At 24.7% G+C, this 15,154-nt stretch overlaps 1 protein-coding gene across 1 annotated transcript in view; it reads left to right on the forward strand.

Annotated features, from left to right (window-relative positions):
• The window catches only part of LOC122510815 (dipeptidase 1), a 100,745-nt gene that overhangs the window by 69,384 nt on the left and 16,207 nt on the right, over window positions 1-15,154 (forward strand). Inside the window, exons 6-8 of the mRNA XM_043625723.1 lie at window positions 1,051-1,227; window positions 4,465-4,549; window positions 7,152-7,227. Coding sequence (XP_043481658.1) covers window positions 1,051-1,227; window positions 4,465-4,549; window positions 7,152-7,227 — 338 coding nt within the window. The remainder of the gene's footprint in view (window positions 1-1,050; window positions 1,228-4,464; window positions 4,550-7,151; window positions 7,228-15,154) is intronic.

Below are 15,154 nucleotides of genomic sequence, written 5' to 3' on the forward strand. Positions count from 1 at the left end.
TAGATTAAGATCAAACTTGATTGGATGATGCAAATTAATTAATGAAAGTAAATAATTTTTACTAGTAACTTTCTAACTATTTTAGAAGATAATTTTAATTAGTTTAAAATTAACGTTCTTAACTATAAACAACAATTAACTAATTCTAATTTAGAAAGACTTTCTAAATTAGAATTAGTTAATTGTTGCTAATAAAAATTATTCATTATAATAGACAATTAATCGGTTTATTTGAATCAAAAACATTTATTTTCAATGCAATTTTTTAAAATTATTTTTTACAAAATAAAAATTGTCTATACAATAAAAATAATAATCAGTTATTAGAATCGAACAAAAATGTTTTCCAATGTAATTAAAATTCAGTTTTTAGTCTCTAAAAACTCTAATAAAACTAATATCCATTCTTATCCTTAAAATAGGTAAGATTTTAATTTTCTTTTCTATGATAAATCCCATACAACTTTTGTAAAAATTTATGACCCCTCAAGAGAATTTTCCAACCACACACTGTTTGCAAATTTCCCAAGAATTATTTTCCAAAGTTTCTCCACTTCTCATACGTGCTCCAAATGACTCCCTAGTCTCAAATATTCAAGTGTGTAACACATTGACGTGAAAAAGGTTAAAACTTAGAAGAAGCGAGCGCATTGAAATTCTTGCAGAAACTTGTATATACATCAGGCGTAGAGAATAAGATTAGATAAAGAAAAAAAGGAAGTTGAAAAAATAAAAAAAGAAGGAAGAAAAAAAACACAATTTCCTACGTCATGGTTCGGGCAATAGGTGTCAAGACTCGTAACATGGGTTTATAATGCAGCATACCAACGTAAATCTCTCAACACTCCCTTCATACTATTTTCTTTTCTACTTTCTATTCTTTCTTTTTCTTAAACAATTGTTTCAACAATGTACCATCCGTTGTATAAGGGGGATGTATTCTTAACCGCACGAAAAAAAACCAAAAAAAAAATCCCCCAACAAATGATTCTTTGTTTTAAGGAAAATATTTTTATTATCATCTTTTTTTCTCTTCCTTTTGTTATTCAGAGCGTCGTTCAGGAGATGAATAGACTGGGAATGATGGTGGACTTATCACACGTATCGGTGCCCACAATGTTAGACGCTATGAGCACATCAAAAGCTCCAGTGATCTTTAGTCATAGTAGTGCTCACGCCCTCTGTAATTCCTCGAGAAATGTTCCAGACCACGCATTACGTCTTCTGGTAAGTCTCGACGAGAGTAACTTTATAAACCTATGCAAATAAGGGCTCAGAATTCTTTCAACTTGAAAAGCGCACAGATGTGCACAACTTTTCTTTACAGAAACCATAGTTTCTGAATAAGGAGAGAGAGATGAGATTTATAAATGTGACTCTAACACGAATTCTTCGAGGAAATCTATTATTAAAAAAAAGAGAGAGAGAGGAACAGTAATTTTTTCTTTAATAAATTGATATTGCAGACAAAAAATTATTTTAGAAAAAAATCTAATAAAAATTCTATTACATTTATTTACTAATTTCTTTAATATTGTAAACAACGAAAACATCAATAGTTTTATTTAAAATTAATATTTAATCATTATTATTTTTCCATAGGAATTAAGATTTTCAAAAATTTCAAATTCAAACCTTTTTGAAATTCAACGACTTATAAAAATTACAGCATGGTTGCCATAAAATGATAAATATAAAATTCCAGTCTTTTTTCAGGATTGTCCAGGTCAATATTTATGAAATTCCAGTCAAAAATTAAAAAAATTTCTGGCATAATAACACAGCTTTAAAATTTTTTTTTAATTTCCAAATACCAAAAATTTTTTCTTCATAAAAATTTTTATATGGCGATGAGAAAAAAGCATTTTTTAAAATTTTAAATTAAAATTTTGTCAAAAATCTATAAAAACAGACAAAATTCCAGAAATTTTTTTTAAATTCCATACTATTTCCAGGTTTTTCATACCCTCTTTCATAATTCCATACCTTTTCCAGGATTTCCAGGCCATGTGGCAACAATGAATTACAGATAACCAAGTGATAAAATCATTAATTTTATATAATATGAATATATTATTACTGGAACTTTTTCAAAATTATTTTCATCATTTCAATTGAATTATTATTTTCTATATAATTTTTAACTAAAATTCTTCTTCAAATCAGTTATTCTTAATAATTTTAGTCAAAGTTCTTTAAGAATTTCAAATCTATTTGTTTACAATTCAATTTTACGAAATTTCGATTATTCAGAACTTTTTCAACTAAATATATTAAAAAATAAAAATTTCAAATAATTTTAAAAAAAATTCAATAAACTTTTTCAAAAAAATTGATTCTACAAAATTGTTTTTGTTAAAAGTATGAAAAGTTCAAATTTTCAGAGATTTTAATTTGAAACCTTTTGAAAATTCAATTATTTCAAAAAATCCATACTATAATTCTTTTGATATTCAATTACTATCTAAAATTTTAACTGAAATTAATTTTTAATTTAATTTCTATTAGAAAATTCTACGAGAATTCAATTATTTAAATATCAAAATAAATAATTTATTGAATAATTGAATTTTTCTTTAAATTGAATTCTCATACAAACTTTTATCAACAAATTTTTAAATAATTGAATTCGCTTAAAAAATTAGAATATTTTTCGAGAAATTTGATTATAAAATTGGATTAAAAATAATTGACTTTCTAAAAATAATTTTATTATTTCTGAAAATAATTGAATCCCTGTAGGAAATTTTGTTATTTTTAAAAATATTTGAATTATTACGAAGAAATTTATAAAAAAAATTTGTAAATAATTGAATTCCTGTAAAATTTTGATTATTCATGAAAAAAATTAAATATTTGTGTAGAGTTTAAAAAAATGTTGTTAAATAATTGAAGTACTTTGGAAAATTCTATTAAAATAGTAGATAAAAAATAGTAGGTAATATCTACTATTTTTAATCATTGAATTAAGGAAAATTTTTGAAAATAATTGAAAAGTAATTAAATATTTGCGTAGACTTTAGAAATTTTTTTTAAATAATTGAATTCTTTTGGAAAATTTTATGAAAATAGTAGGTAATATTTACTATTTTTAATCATTGAATTGAGGAAAATTTTTGGAAATAATTGAATTTCGGAGAAAAATTTTATTATTTATAAACATAATTCAAATTTTGACGAGAATTTTATTTAATTTTTGAACATATTATTGAATTTCTGCCAAGGATTTTGTTACTTTCGAAAATAATTGAATTTCTGCAATTATTTGTAACTTCTCCAATATTCAATTTTTTTGTCCGGTTTTCACTAAAATTCGTCTAAAAATCCATTATTTTTAATAATAAATAAAATATGTATTAAAAAATTTAACTAATTTCTAAAAAAAATTTGAATTATTAAAATTTTTCCAAAGTCTAAGTTCTTTAAAATTTCTAATTAAATTAATTGAAAATTGAAATTTTCCAAAATTTAAAATCGAAATCTTTTGATGTTCATCTATTTATAAAATATCTATTTATAATATCTATTTATAAAATTTGTAAACGCAACTCTTTTAAAATTCAATAAATTTTCAAAATTTAAGTAAAATTATTCACTAAATAATTTCTAAGTTATAATTTTATGAAAGTTCTTCAAGAATTAAGTTACTTAAAAATAAATTATTGTCAGAAATAGAAAAAATTGAAGGTTTTCTGTATTAGAATTCGTAGTAATTCAAAATTTACAAGGCAAACAAAAAAGACTCCAAAATTCAGAATTTTCTTATGCATTCTAAAAATTTAATTTTTTCCAGCACTAAATAAAAATCCCTGACTTTTCCCTGAGTTTCCTGACCTGTGGCAATCCTGATGATACTAATAAAAGTCGACAATTTAAAAATCAGTAGTCAAAGTAAGATTCAGTCAGACAAAACTTTCCTAAATATTCAAATTTCGTTATAATTAAAAATTAAGTAGTAAAAACAGTTTTAAACGGACAAAAAGTTACTAATTCTAACTCGTTGACAGAAATCTACATAATTCTTCTACTTTACGCAAATCAGTAGTAAAAGTAAACTCCAGTCAGACAATCGTTTCCAATATTGCTTTAATTTCGTTTCCAAGTAGTAAAACCAGTTTCAAGTCAGACAAAACGTAACTTATCTGTATTCTAAATGCAAAGCCTATTCTCCTACTGAATAGAAGAAGAAAAAATTACTAAAAGCAACAAATCAATTATTCTATACAAAATACCAATTATTCTAGAAAAACTAATTATACTACAAAAGTCAATTATTTTATATAGAACCAATTATTTTATATAGAACCAATTATTTTATATAAAACCAATTATTTCATATAAAACTAATTATTTTAAATAAAACCAATTATTTTATATAAAACCAATTATTTTATGTAAAATAGATTAAAATAAATTATTTTGAGTACAATATCAATTATTCTATAAAAAAATCATTTCTTTCAGGCCCAATCAGGAGGCATAGTGATGGTATCATTCTACCCATATTTCATCAGCTGTGGCGAAAAGTCTACACTAGAAGACGTAGCCGGTGAGATTTTTTCTGCCTTCTATTAATTGACAGATAGCTTTTAATCTTCCATTCACTCCTTGCAAAAAGACCCTTATCCTATTCCCTTCCCCCGCAAAAAAAAGAAAAGAAAAAAAAATCAAAAAACGCCCGTAATTCAGACTCTGTAAAAGCTCAAAGCCCCTCAACCTATGTGAAGAGTAAGAAGTAATTGAAGAGGAGTGTGAGAGATTTTAACCAAAGAAGAAAGATGCGGTAAAGTGAAGAAAAGGGAACGGGAACTTAATGCCGCGACGGCAATATGGCACTCACAATCTTGGTAGTTAACGAGATTTTTCACGCCTCAAATTTTAGTATATTAAACCAATTTTTTACAACTTATAAACATTGTTTTTTCTTTTCCGCTGGGAAAAAAATCCAGCATATAAAAAATGTATTTCTACAATAAATACTCGAGTTTAAAAAAAAGTCTTAGTTACAGCCCCAAAAATAGTCTTTTTCTTTTTTTAAATTCAAAAGCAAAAAGAGTCACTAATTCAAACTCGTCAATATTTTCCCTACTTCAAAATTTAGAGAATTTGTAATAAAATTAATAGAAAATAAAATCAAAAAAAAAAATTTTTGTATTCAATTTTTCTTAATTTAATTTCATTCTACAATAAAAATTAATACATAAAACAAACATTAGTTTTTTCAATGGAAAAAACTAATAATCATAAACCTTTTTCTATTTAATATATAAATGTTTATAGAATTCGATAAACATTTATAAAAATTTACTTTCCTCGTATCATATGATCAATAATTGTCAACTGACCGTAAATAAAAATCTCTCGCACGTATTCAATTCATATGTAGAAGGTAAATCGCACAGTTCATCCCAGCAATAATTCATGCAACACTGAGCTTATAATTCTTTCGCGCTTAGTGAACCATATCAACGTGTCGATATCCCGATTTTTCACAATCAATATTCCCAATCAACCGATTAAAATTTTGCTTATTAATGAAAAAAAATGACAGACACATTACATTGTTATGCTAAAGGAAATCTTTTACAAAAAAAAATAAATAAATTTATAAAATCAAACTTTAGGCAAAATTCCTGCCCCCCCCCCCCAAAAAAATTCTCTTGTATTGAGAGAAAAAAATTTGTTTTCATCTCTCGAAATCTGCGTCATCAGTAAACTGTCAAGCACTAATATATTTAGTAAATTTAAAATAAATGATTTACAAAAAATACAATTTTTAAAATTAGAAAAAACCCTTCAAATTTTACTATTTTATTTAAATTTTATTTTAAAATTTTTACTCAATTTTCAGAAACAAATTACAACCGACAAAATACTTGTAGTAATTTTGATTAAGATTATTATAAAAATTTAAACAAAATAAATTTTAAATCAATGTACCTAAAATTTTAATAAATTGAAGTTTGGATCAATTGAATTATTTTTAATTAAAACCACAACCTATTACCCCTGAATCAATATAATAAAATATAAAAAATAAAAAATTCCACAAAATACAAACAAATAATAAAAAAAAAAAAATTCGTGTAATTTGCAAAGGGCAACCTCATAAGAGAATCGGAAATAATGAGCTATCCGTCCCATAAACGACAATGTCGATGTGGAAGCGGAACTTCAGTCGATTAGTCACATCGTGAAATTACGGGATCAACCACGAGATTATAGACTGTGCTCGAATATAATGTTTACTTGAATATAGGGAAAATTATGTGAACGGTATGCTCTAACATTATCTCATCAATATACATACATAGGTATATACATGTTTATGTATATGTATCTCAAAGCAACGTTTCAATATCATTTCGCATTAATAATTTTCATATACACAATATCAATTAGGCTCATTGCTAATGTTAAGTGAATGGTAAATCATCCATAACGATGTTTTCATTTACAAAGATCGCATATTGCAACAACAACAACAGCAAGAAAATAAGATAATTCAAATTCTATATCCTCCAATATTATATCGAGTAACAAAAAGACAAAATTCATCCAAATTTATTCTGATCCCCACTCCAAATTAGTAAGAACAAAAGGAAAATTACATAATAATTAAAATAAATATTCTTCGAATTCTTCTAAATTTTAATTTCAAAGAATAATAATTTCCAAAAAGAAGAAATTTTCTTCTTCGCGTCAAAATTAAAATTCTTAAATATAAAAGTAAAGAAATTTTTTAATAAAAATTAATACCACTTATTTAAAGTGACGCGAATTTATTTAACTGTTTCGCATAGTAGAAAAGATAAACCAAAGTCGATAAATAACTTTTCCCCGCAGAAAGTGCCTTCAATGAATAATTAAAATATAAATGAAAAGAAGTTTGCAGAGAAAAAAAGTAATTAAAGTTTGCTGGGATTGAGCTTTTACCCTTTTTTAAGAGTCTTTTATGTAAAAGAGAGTTGAAACGAAACTTATGAGTCTAAAAGCGTAAGAAACCGGGAAAAGTATATAAGAAGACATCTCCTTATTTCACTCAAGTAAAATTATTACAATGTAGAAAGAAATGTAAATAAAAATGTTTAAGAATCGAATTTAGTATCAAACTTATACCAGAAAAATGTTTTTTTTAATTTTAATTCCAGCTCATATCAACCATATACGAAAAGTGGCTGGAATCGATCACGTGGGAATTGGTGCTGGCTACGATGGGATCAATTTGTAAGTATTTTTTTCAATCACATTTTTTTTATTGAACAATCAACTATATTAATTAAATATAATATTGAAACTGAGTTAAAAAATTTCTCTCTCCCCCTTTTTTTTTTGAATAAAGTGTAGCAACGAATTGAATAAATTTAGAAGTAAAATTTAATTAATCTCTTTCGAGAAACAGAATTATTAAACAAACAAAAAATTATTATTTTCGACAAAGGTATAATGAGACAAAACTGATGAATATGAATTTTACAGAATATTAAAACAAGGTACGCGCAAGGTAGTTGAAAAAGTTGTTAATTTATTCAATGTTTTCAATTAAATAGTCTCCACTCGACTATAAATTTTAATATATTACTTTTTAATGTCTCATGTATTTCCTCCTGAATTTATTTTTGTACACTTGTAAATAATAGCAAATGATGAAAAAATTTTAATAAAACCAGAAGCAATGAAAATTTTATTAAATACCTAAAGATTCTATTTGCAAATTTAACATTTTTTTTATTTTAACTGCACTGAAAAAAATTATCTGATTCAAATAAACAATTACTTGTCTATTAATAAATAAATAAATAAATAAATAAATATTTATTTGTATCAAATAATTTTTATTCAAGTCAATTAAATAATATTTGTTTCAAATACTGAAATTATTGGTTGAAGCACAATTTATTTTATTTAAATAAATATTATTTGATTCAAGTAAATATTTCTTTGGTTCAAATATAAATATTTATTTGATTCAAGTAAATATTCATTCGATTCAACTAAATATTTATTCGATAATATTTTCTTCAGTGTACTAATTTCAAAATCAATATTCCAAACAGAAAATAATTTTTCCAACACCAAACGAAAGAGGAAATCTGATACATAAGTATTTTTTGAATCTACATCACGTTATTTGTTTGAAAACAAGATTTGCATTTCATATGCTGAAAGCATGCCCAGTTTGCACACAAGAATACTTATGTAAGCACAGCAGGGATTTAGCAGTTGGGCGCGTGGTTATTAAATAAACATAGAGTGCCCCTATCTCCTATTTAAACCAACAGTAAAAACGATTCACAGTTTCCATATTCTTTAAAAAAAAACAGAAAAGGAAATATAAAAGTTCAAAAGAACAAAAATTAAGAATCGAGGGAAGCAAAAAGGAAAAAAAAGAAGAAGTTTTATTCGTATACTTTGTAATCAGAAAAATTGTAATTCTGAATTTTCATTCTAAAAAGAGAAAAGAAAAACTACATAACCAGGAGGAAAGAAGAAAACTGAATTTTCATTTAACGAGGTCACCCCGACAGCCCGAGTTTTCTATATTCAATAACTAAATTATTATCTCCATTAATAATTCAAGCGAAAAAAATCTACTTTTAAAATTATTAGAAATCGAAAAAAAATTTTCATTCCTTGCAAGTTGAATTTGAGCAAAAAAAAAATCGAAAAAGTCGAAATAAATAAAAGATTCGTTCAAAAAATAATGGAAACGGTATTTTATGTAATTAATATAATTGTATAAATAATTATAGAATTAATTACAGTCAAACCTGTCGTAATGCAACTCTATTTTACAAATTCTTTTGTATTCAAAAATCTCCAAAAATAATTATTTTCACTTAGTTCCAGAATATTGCAAAAAATATTTACAAAATTGAATTAAAAAACAATTTTTGTATACTCCCTAATTTTTTAAGGATTGTATATAAATGACTATATTTTTAATTACATAATTAAAAATATAATTTTCATACACTTATTTTTTTTATTTGAATAAGTTTTCCAAAAAATCTCAAAATTTCAAGATAATTATTCGTTTTCATAATTTTTTAAAAAAACCCAGATAATTATTATAATTTCCTAAAACTTACAATCATCTTTGTTCACAAGAAGTTCGACTTCCGTCTCGAAAGCGCTCTCTCAAATGATGATTGTGTGTCTCCTATAGAAAATCCTTGCTCGGAATGACGAAACTTCTTCCAGGTTCCCTCCAGGATATTTTGTAGAGCACCAGAAAAAAATAAAAAAAAAATTCAAAAAAAAAAATAAAAAAACAATACGAAAACGTACAAGAAAATCCAAGAAAATAAAAAAAACAAAGTACAAAAAATATAAAAAGAACAAAATAACACAAAAAACAAACTAGTACCAAAAATACTAAAAATATGAAATGTATAAAAAACATAAAAGAAAGAACAAAATACAAAAAAAATATTAAAAATACAAAAAAACAAAATGCTACTAAAAAATACCAAAAAAATATAAAATAATACCAAAAACTACAAAAAAAATATAAAAAATACTTTGAACAACAGAACAGAGACAAATACAGAAAAATACAATATTTAAAACAATTAACAAATATGGGTTTTACCATATATTACGTCACACTTCAAGGAAAAGGGAAGAAGGCAGCAAATTCTTTGCGCCAACCTACAAAAAAAAATTAGTTCTAAAAAATAAAATAAACCTAACAATAACCAATATATGGCATCGATGGGGAAGAGGGGGTCAAAAAGGAGTATAAAATATATGTCGTTATACGTGGATGACCCAATATTTATTAATTGTATTAAATAGCAAATAAAAAACAACATAGTGACAAAAAAGATATATCAAACGTAAATAAAGATAAAACATAATGAAATAAAGATTTTCGCACTGGTACTCCAGTGGTACACACTGCTTCAAACGCAGGTGTCTGGTTCGTGTGTACGATTGCACACTGCTTCAAACGCAGGTGTCTGGTTCGTGTACGTATGTCAATTTTTTTCCGAATTCCCTACCTACCCAAATATTTAATACGGTAAAAAAAATTATTACATTTTTTCATACAAAAAAGCTAATCCTTCCTATCCAGAATCTATTTAATACAAACCTAGTTTTAAATCACAGATACTCGCACAAGTGCTCCACGATTCTCTCACATACCGCCCAGATGCAAATTGACCTACTCTAGGGATAAAGGGGCACGTTAGGCTCACCCATACGTCCCGGGACGCATCCGTCATCTGAGCTCAAAACCTGCTCACACATTCAAAAATAGAAAATAGAAATTAATAAACAATACACTGGATAAAATTTTACTTAACATTTTTAATTCTCAAAAAAGATGAAGAAATATTTAGTATTTAATATTAAAATTATTCATTTTAGTTCAGAAATTATTACTATTATTATTATAAAATTATTATTTAAATTATTACAAGTATTTAATAACAAATTCAAAAGTTGAAACCAAAAAAATTGCTTTTAAATGTCCTTTGTTTTCTGTTAAAATTTTTATAAATTGCTAAACTTTCTATATTGATAAATATAAAAATAAAAATTTAATGAATCTAATTTTTAATTGTTTGGAAGCGAAAGAAAGTTGCTTTAAATTATGAGAAAAACCTTCAAAACATTAAGTAGGTAAAAAATTATTCAGTGTAAAGTAACATGTAAAGTTACAAAAGAAACATTTGCCAAAAGTATTAAATTTTGAAGTAATTAAAAATACTACAAAATAATACATTTTGTCAATGTCGTCACTATGTTGTTGAAATTTCTTCCCTGTTTTCAAAAATTACTAATGTTTCATTGAATCAACATTACTGTTATATTTTTAAATAAAATTTTGTTTTTTGCAAATTAGTGAAGAAATAATTGCAAAATAGACAAATAGTTACGTAATAATTTCAAATTAGTTAAGTAATAATCAGAAATTGTTTACGTAATAATTAAAAAGCGAATTGACTTATGAAGTGCTTCAAACAGGGAAGAAATTATAATCAAATTAGGCAAAAAGAAGAAAAATCAATAAAGGATATAATCCACGTTGATCGAGAGATGATGATTTTCGGTTGTGATCCTTTGCAATCCTTTGCAAATAGTAATAATCAATAAACCCACAACTCAATGACGATTAATGTGATCGATGATTTAATCCTGGTTCACCTCCAAAAATCTTGACTCACGTTGTCTTCTGGACCACCTCCAGAGATCTCTGACTCTTGATTGAACTTCTGCAACAAAACAAGGACCACACGAAATTATTAAAATATTTATTATAATTACAAAACAAGCTTTTCAAAAATTAGTTACTATAAAGTATAAAATTACAAAAGAGAAAATTATTTTCAACTAAAAAGAAAATTAAATAAACTTTTATAAAAATAAGTTATTAAGAGCTGTTCAATAGTCTAAAACTAAAATCAGTTTTTATTAATTATTTTTAATATACAGAAAACTTGAACATATAATTTTTTCAACAGCAAACAATACAAATGAATTTACGCTAATTTTTAAATTTATCATAAATTTTATATATGTATGAATGTTCAATTATAGCATTTATGAGATGCAATTCGGAACAGGGACCCTCTCTCTGTTTGCTTGAATATAAACACACCGTTTGAGTCGTAAACCTAATTTCAAGTACACAACCGGTCCTTTGTTTTGATCAATTTCTTCTAACTAGTTTATCCGTCTGTTGAATATTTAGTTTCAAATTAGAAATGTCGAGTTGTCCAAAATGTTACAAATCCTCTGAATAATTCAGGAATACAAATAAAAAGTGTTTGTTTTCGTTTAGATATCATGAATCAAATATAGTAAATTCAGTTTCCCTTTTGATTCCGGTAAATTTTGTTTTTGTTTCAAACATCTGCATCGAAAATGAATTTAGTTGTGTTGATTCCAAAATCATAATCGAAAGCTATGTAAATTTCTTTGGTATTCATTTCACAGTTTTTCTAAGCATATCGAATTGAGTCAAAAAACGAATCAAAACATTGCTTCGCAACACTTTTTCGAGTTTAGGATTAAAATCAAAAAAGACAACTTTGGTTATTATGGGCTATTATAGTTTTAAAATTATGTTATGATTCAGATGTCTGAATTAAAACTATAGTTTTAATTCAGACATCTGAATCATAACCTAATTCTCTCGTTTCTAATTCGAATCAACAGTTCACGATTATACTGAAAGAGAATAAAAAATTGCAATTGTATATCAAAATTCAATAAATGATTACATTTGACTAATTACTTTCTTTTTTTGTTTTGCTAAAAATGCTTAACTAATTACACAGAGAACATAATTTTAACGCTCACAATTTATTAACAAACCAGAAAAGTATAATAATAAACCTCCCAATAAAAGAAAAATCTAAAGTTCCTTCCTTATAATAGAAAATATATGAAAGCAAAGTAAAAAAAAAAGTAGAGAGAAGAAATCTTCAGATTCTTATTTGACCAAGAAACTAATCTTCTGCAGTTAGATTAAATTTTACGCTGCTCTTGAGTAGCAGGAATCGTTACCTGCTTTCATGCCGCCCTTATTTCTCTCTACTTTATCAATTCCAAAGCTGTCTTAGCCACTCTTGTTCTGCCGCTTCAACTCATTGAATGAAAATTGAAAACACACTTAGTTTGAGAGAAGAACATAATTTTCCAACCGTTTCTCCCTCCCCACTTCCAAAACACAATATCGATTGTTGAAAATAACTACAGTCACTATAATATAAGGAAATTGTAATTGACCCGTCTTTATTGAGATTTCTACTAACACCCCTACCAACACTCTCTTTCTCTCTAAAGTCCACATACACACACAAACACAAAGTAAATGTACATACCCCGAACCTTTTATCCTGCATACTTTTCCGTCGAATTTAATTTCAAATTACATTTCTGCCTACATTAACATTACACTTCAACTCGATTAAACGTACTTAAGAAGAAATTGAAATTTGCAACGTTCTTCGAAGGCTCAGAGATTTCACATTCTATAAAGGCATCTAGAAATAACTTGAACGTGTAGAAAAAAAGGAATATAAAAAAAAGTGAACAAAGTATTACAACTATCGTACTACACAATACTTTGACGTATATACAGAGAATTTTTTTTTACTCTACAATACTTCAAAGGAAAATCAGTTTGCTGCGAAGTTAGTATTTGAATCATCAGTTTTATAGACAACTTAAACTTTTCCATACTTTTACAATTTGGAAATTACTATGTATTTAAAATTAGTAATGCAGAATTAATTTAAAACATAACGTTTCATCAATATTTGAATTCAAAGGATGGGAAATTCTTTTTTGAAATAAAATAACTAAAACTATCCGCTTTTCGGTTTGCACTCGCAAAGCTACAGACCTGTCAGTACTCGGGTTTATAAAACCAATCCTAAACATCTGTTAATGAGTTTTCTAAAACATTGACTAGTTTGAAAACTCCATACAAATTAGTTCTGTAAAATTTTCTAATACCCGAGGAATATTCACTCTCGAGTCAGTCCAGTTTACTGTTTGAAATTATATATAGAGAGAAAAGGAACTTATTTTAAAAAATTAGGTTTTTCGACTTTTCTTACAAACATTGCAACAAAATACCACAATTTTTAATAAAAAAAAGTGCAACTTATTTTGATTTTTATAATGCGAAAAATAACTATAAACAAATCTTTCAAAAATTGTCTTTAAATAGTTAAAATTTTGTAAAATTTAATTGAAAATAATTAATTTTGTTTCAAGTATTTTGTTACAATTTTTCAAAATCAACTTTTGAAGAATTTTAATTGCAAATTTTGAAAAGAAATTGAATTGTCAAAAATTTTAATGAAAAATCCAAGGAAAAATCTTTAAAGGTAAATTTAAAAATGAAAATAAGCATCTAATTTTTTAAAATTCAATATTTTTCATATTTTCAATTACATATTTCCAAAAATAATAACATTTTACAATTATTTTTAACATTTTGAAGAAAACAATAATTTTCAAAATTTTTAATTAAAATTCATCAAAAGATTCATTAGTTTTTTTAAATTATACAAAAATTCTTTTAAGAAATACAATTATATTTTCGAAAAATTACATTAATAAAATATTTTTAAAAACTAATTATTACAACTGTTTTGTAATAATTTTTTAAGATTCAACAGGGTTACCACAAATTTTTAATTTTATTTTTCCCTGATTTCCAGAAAAAATTTTCACTTTTTCCCTGACCCTAAAGAATATTCTGATTCACTCTAAAATTATTTGATACTCAAAAAAAATGTTCTATTACATTTATTTGCAAATTTTTTCAAAAGTAAAATTATTCGAAAACATCAATAACTTCTTTTTTAAATAAACATTTAATCATTATTATTTTTCTGTAGAAATTATAATTCTTCACATTTTAATAAAATTTTGAATAAGAATAATTACATTTTTCGAGGAATTTGATTAAAATTTTGTATCAAAAATAATTAAAATCCTGCGATGAGTTTTATTATTTATGAAAATAATTTGAATTTTCCCAAGAATTTTATTAAAATTTTTCTAAAATAATTAAATTTCGGAGAAGAATTTTATTATTTATAAAGATACTTGAAATTTTGATAAGAATTTTTTTTTTTTTAATTTTCAAACATAATTGAATTTCTACGAAGAATTTTATTACTTATGAAAATAATTTAATTCTTCCAACGAATTTTATTCAAGTTTATAAAAATAACTGAATTTCTATAAAGAATTTTATTATTTATATAAATAATTGAATTATTTCAATGAATTTTATTCAAATTTATAAAAATAATTGAATTTCGGTAAAGGATTTTATTATTTATAAAAACAATTGAATTCTTGCAAAGAATTTTATTCTTATTTAAAAAAATTGAATTTCGGTAAAGGATTTTACTATTTATATAAATAATTGAATTCTTGCAAAGAATTTTATTCAAATTTATAAAAATAATTGAATTTCGGTGAAGAATTTTATTATTTATAAAAATAATTGAATTCTTGCGACGAATTTTATAAAAATCTTTTTAAATAATTGATATTTTTCGAAAAATTTTGTATTTTATATAATTGAATTCCTGTGAAAATTCGATTACTTACGAAAATAATTGAATTAATTCTAAGAAACTTATTAATAATTCTGTAAATAATTGAATTCCTG

Source organism: Leptopilina heterotoma, unplaced genomic scaffold (assembly GCF_015476425.1).
Source record: "Leptopilina heterotoma isolate Lh14 unplaced genomic scaffold, ASM1547642v1 Lhet_76, whole genome shotgun sequence".
Classification (NCBI taxonomy): Eukaryota; Metazoa; Arthropoda; class Insecta; order Hymenoptera; family Figitidae; genus Leptopilina; species Leptopilina heterotoma.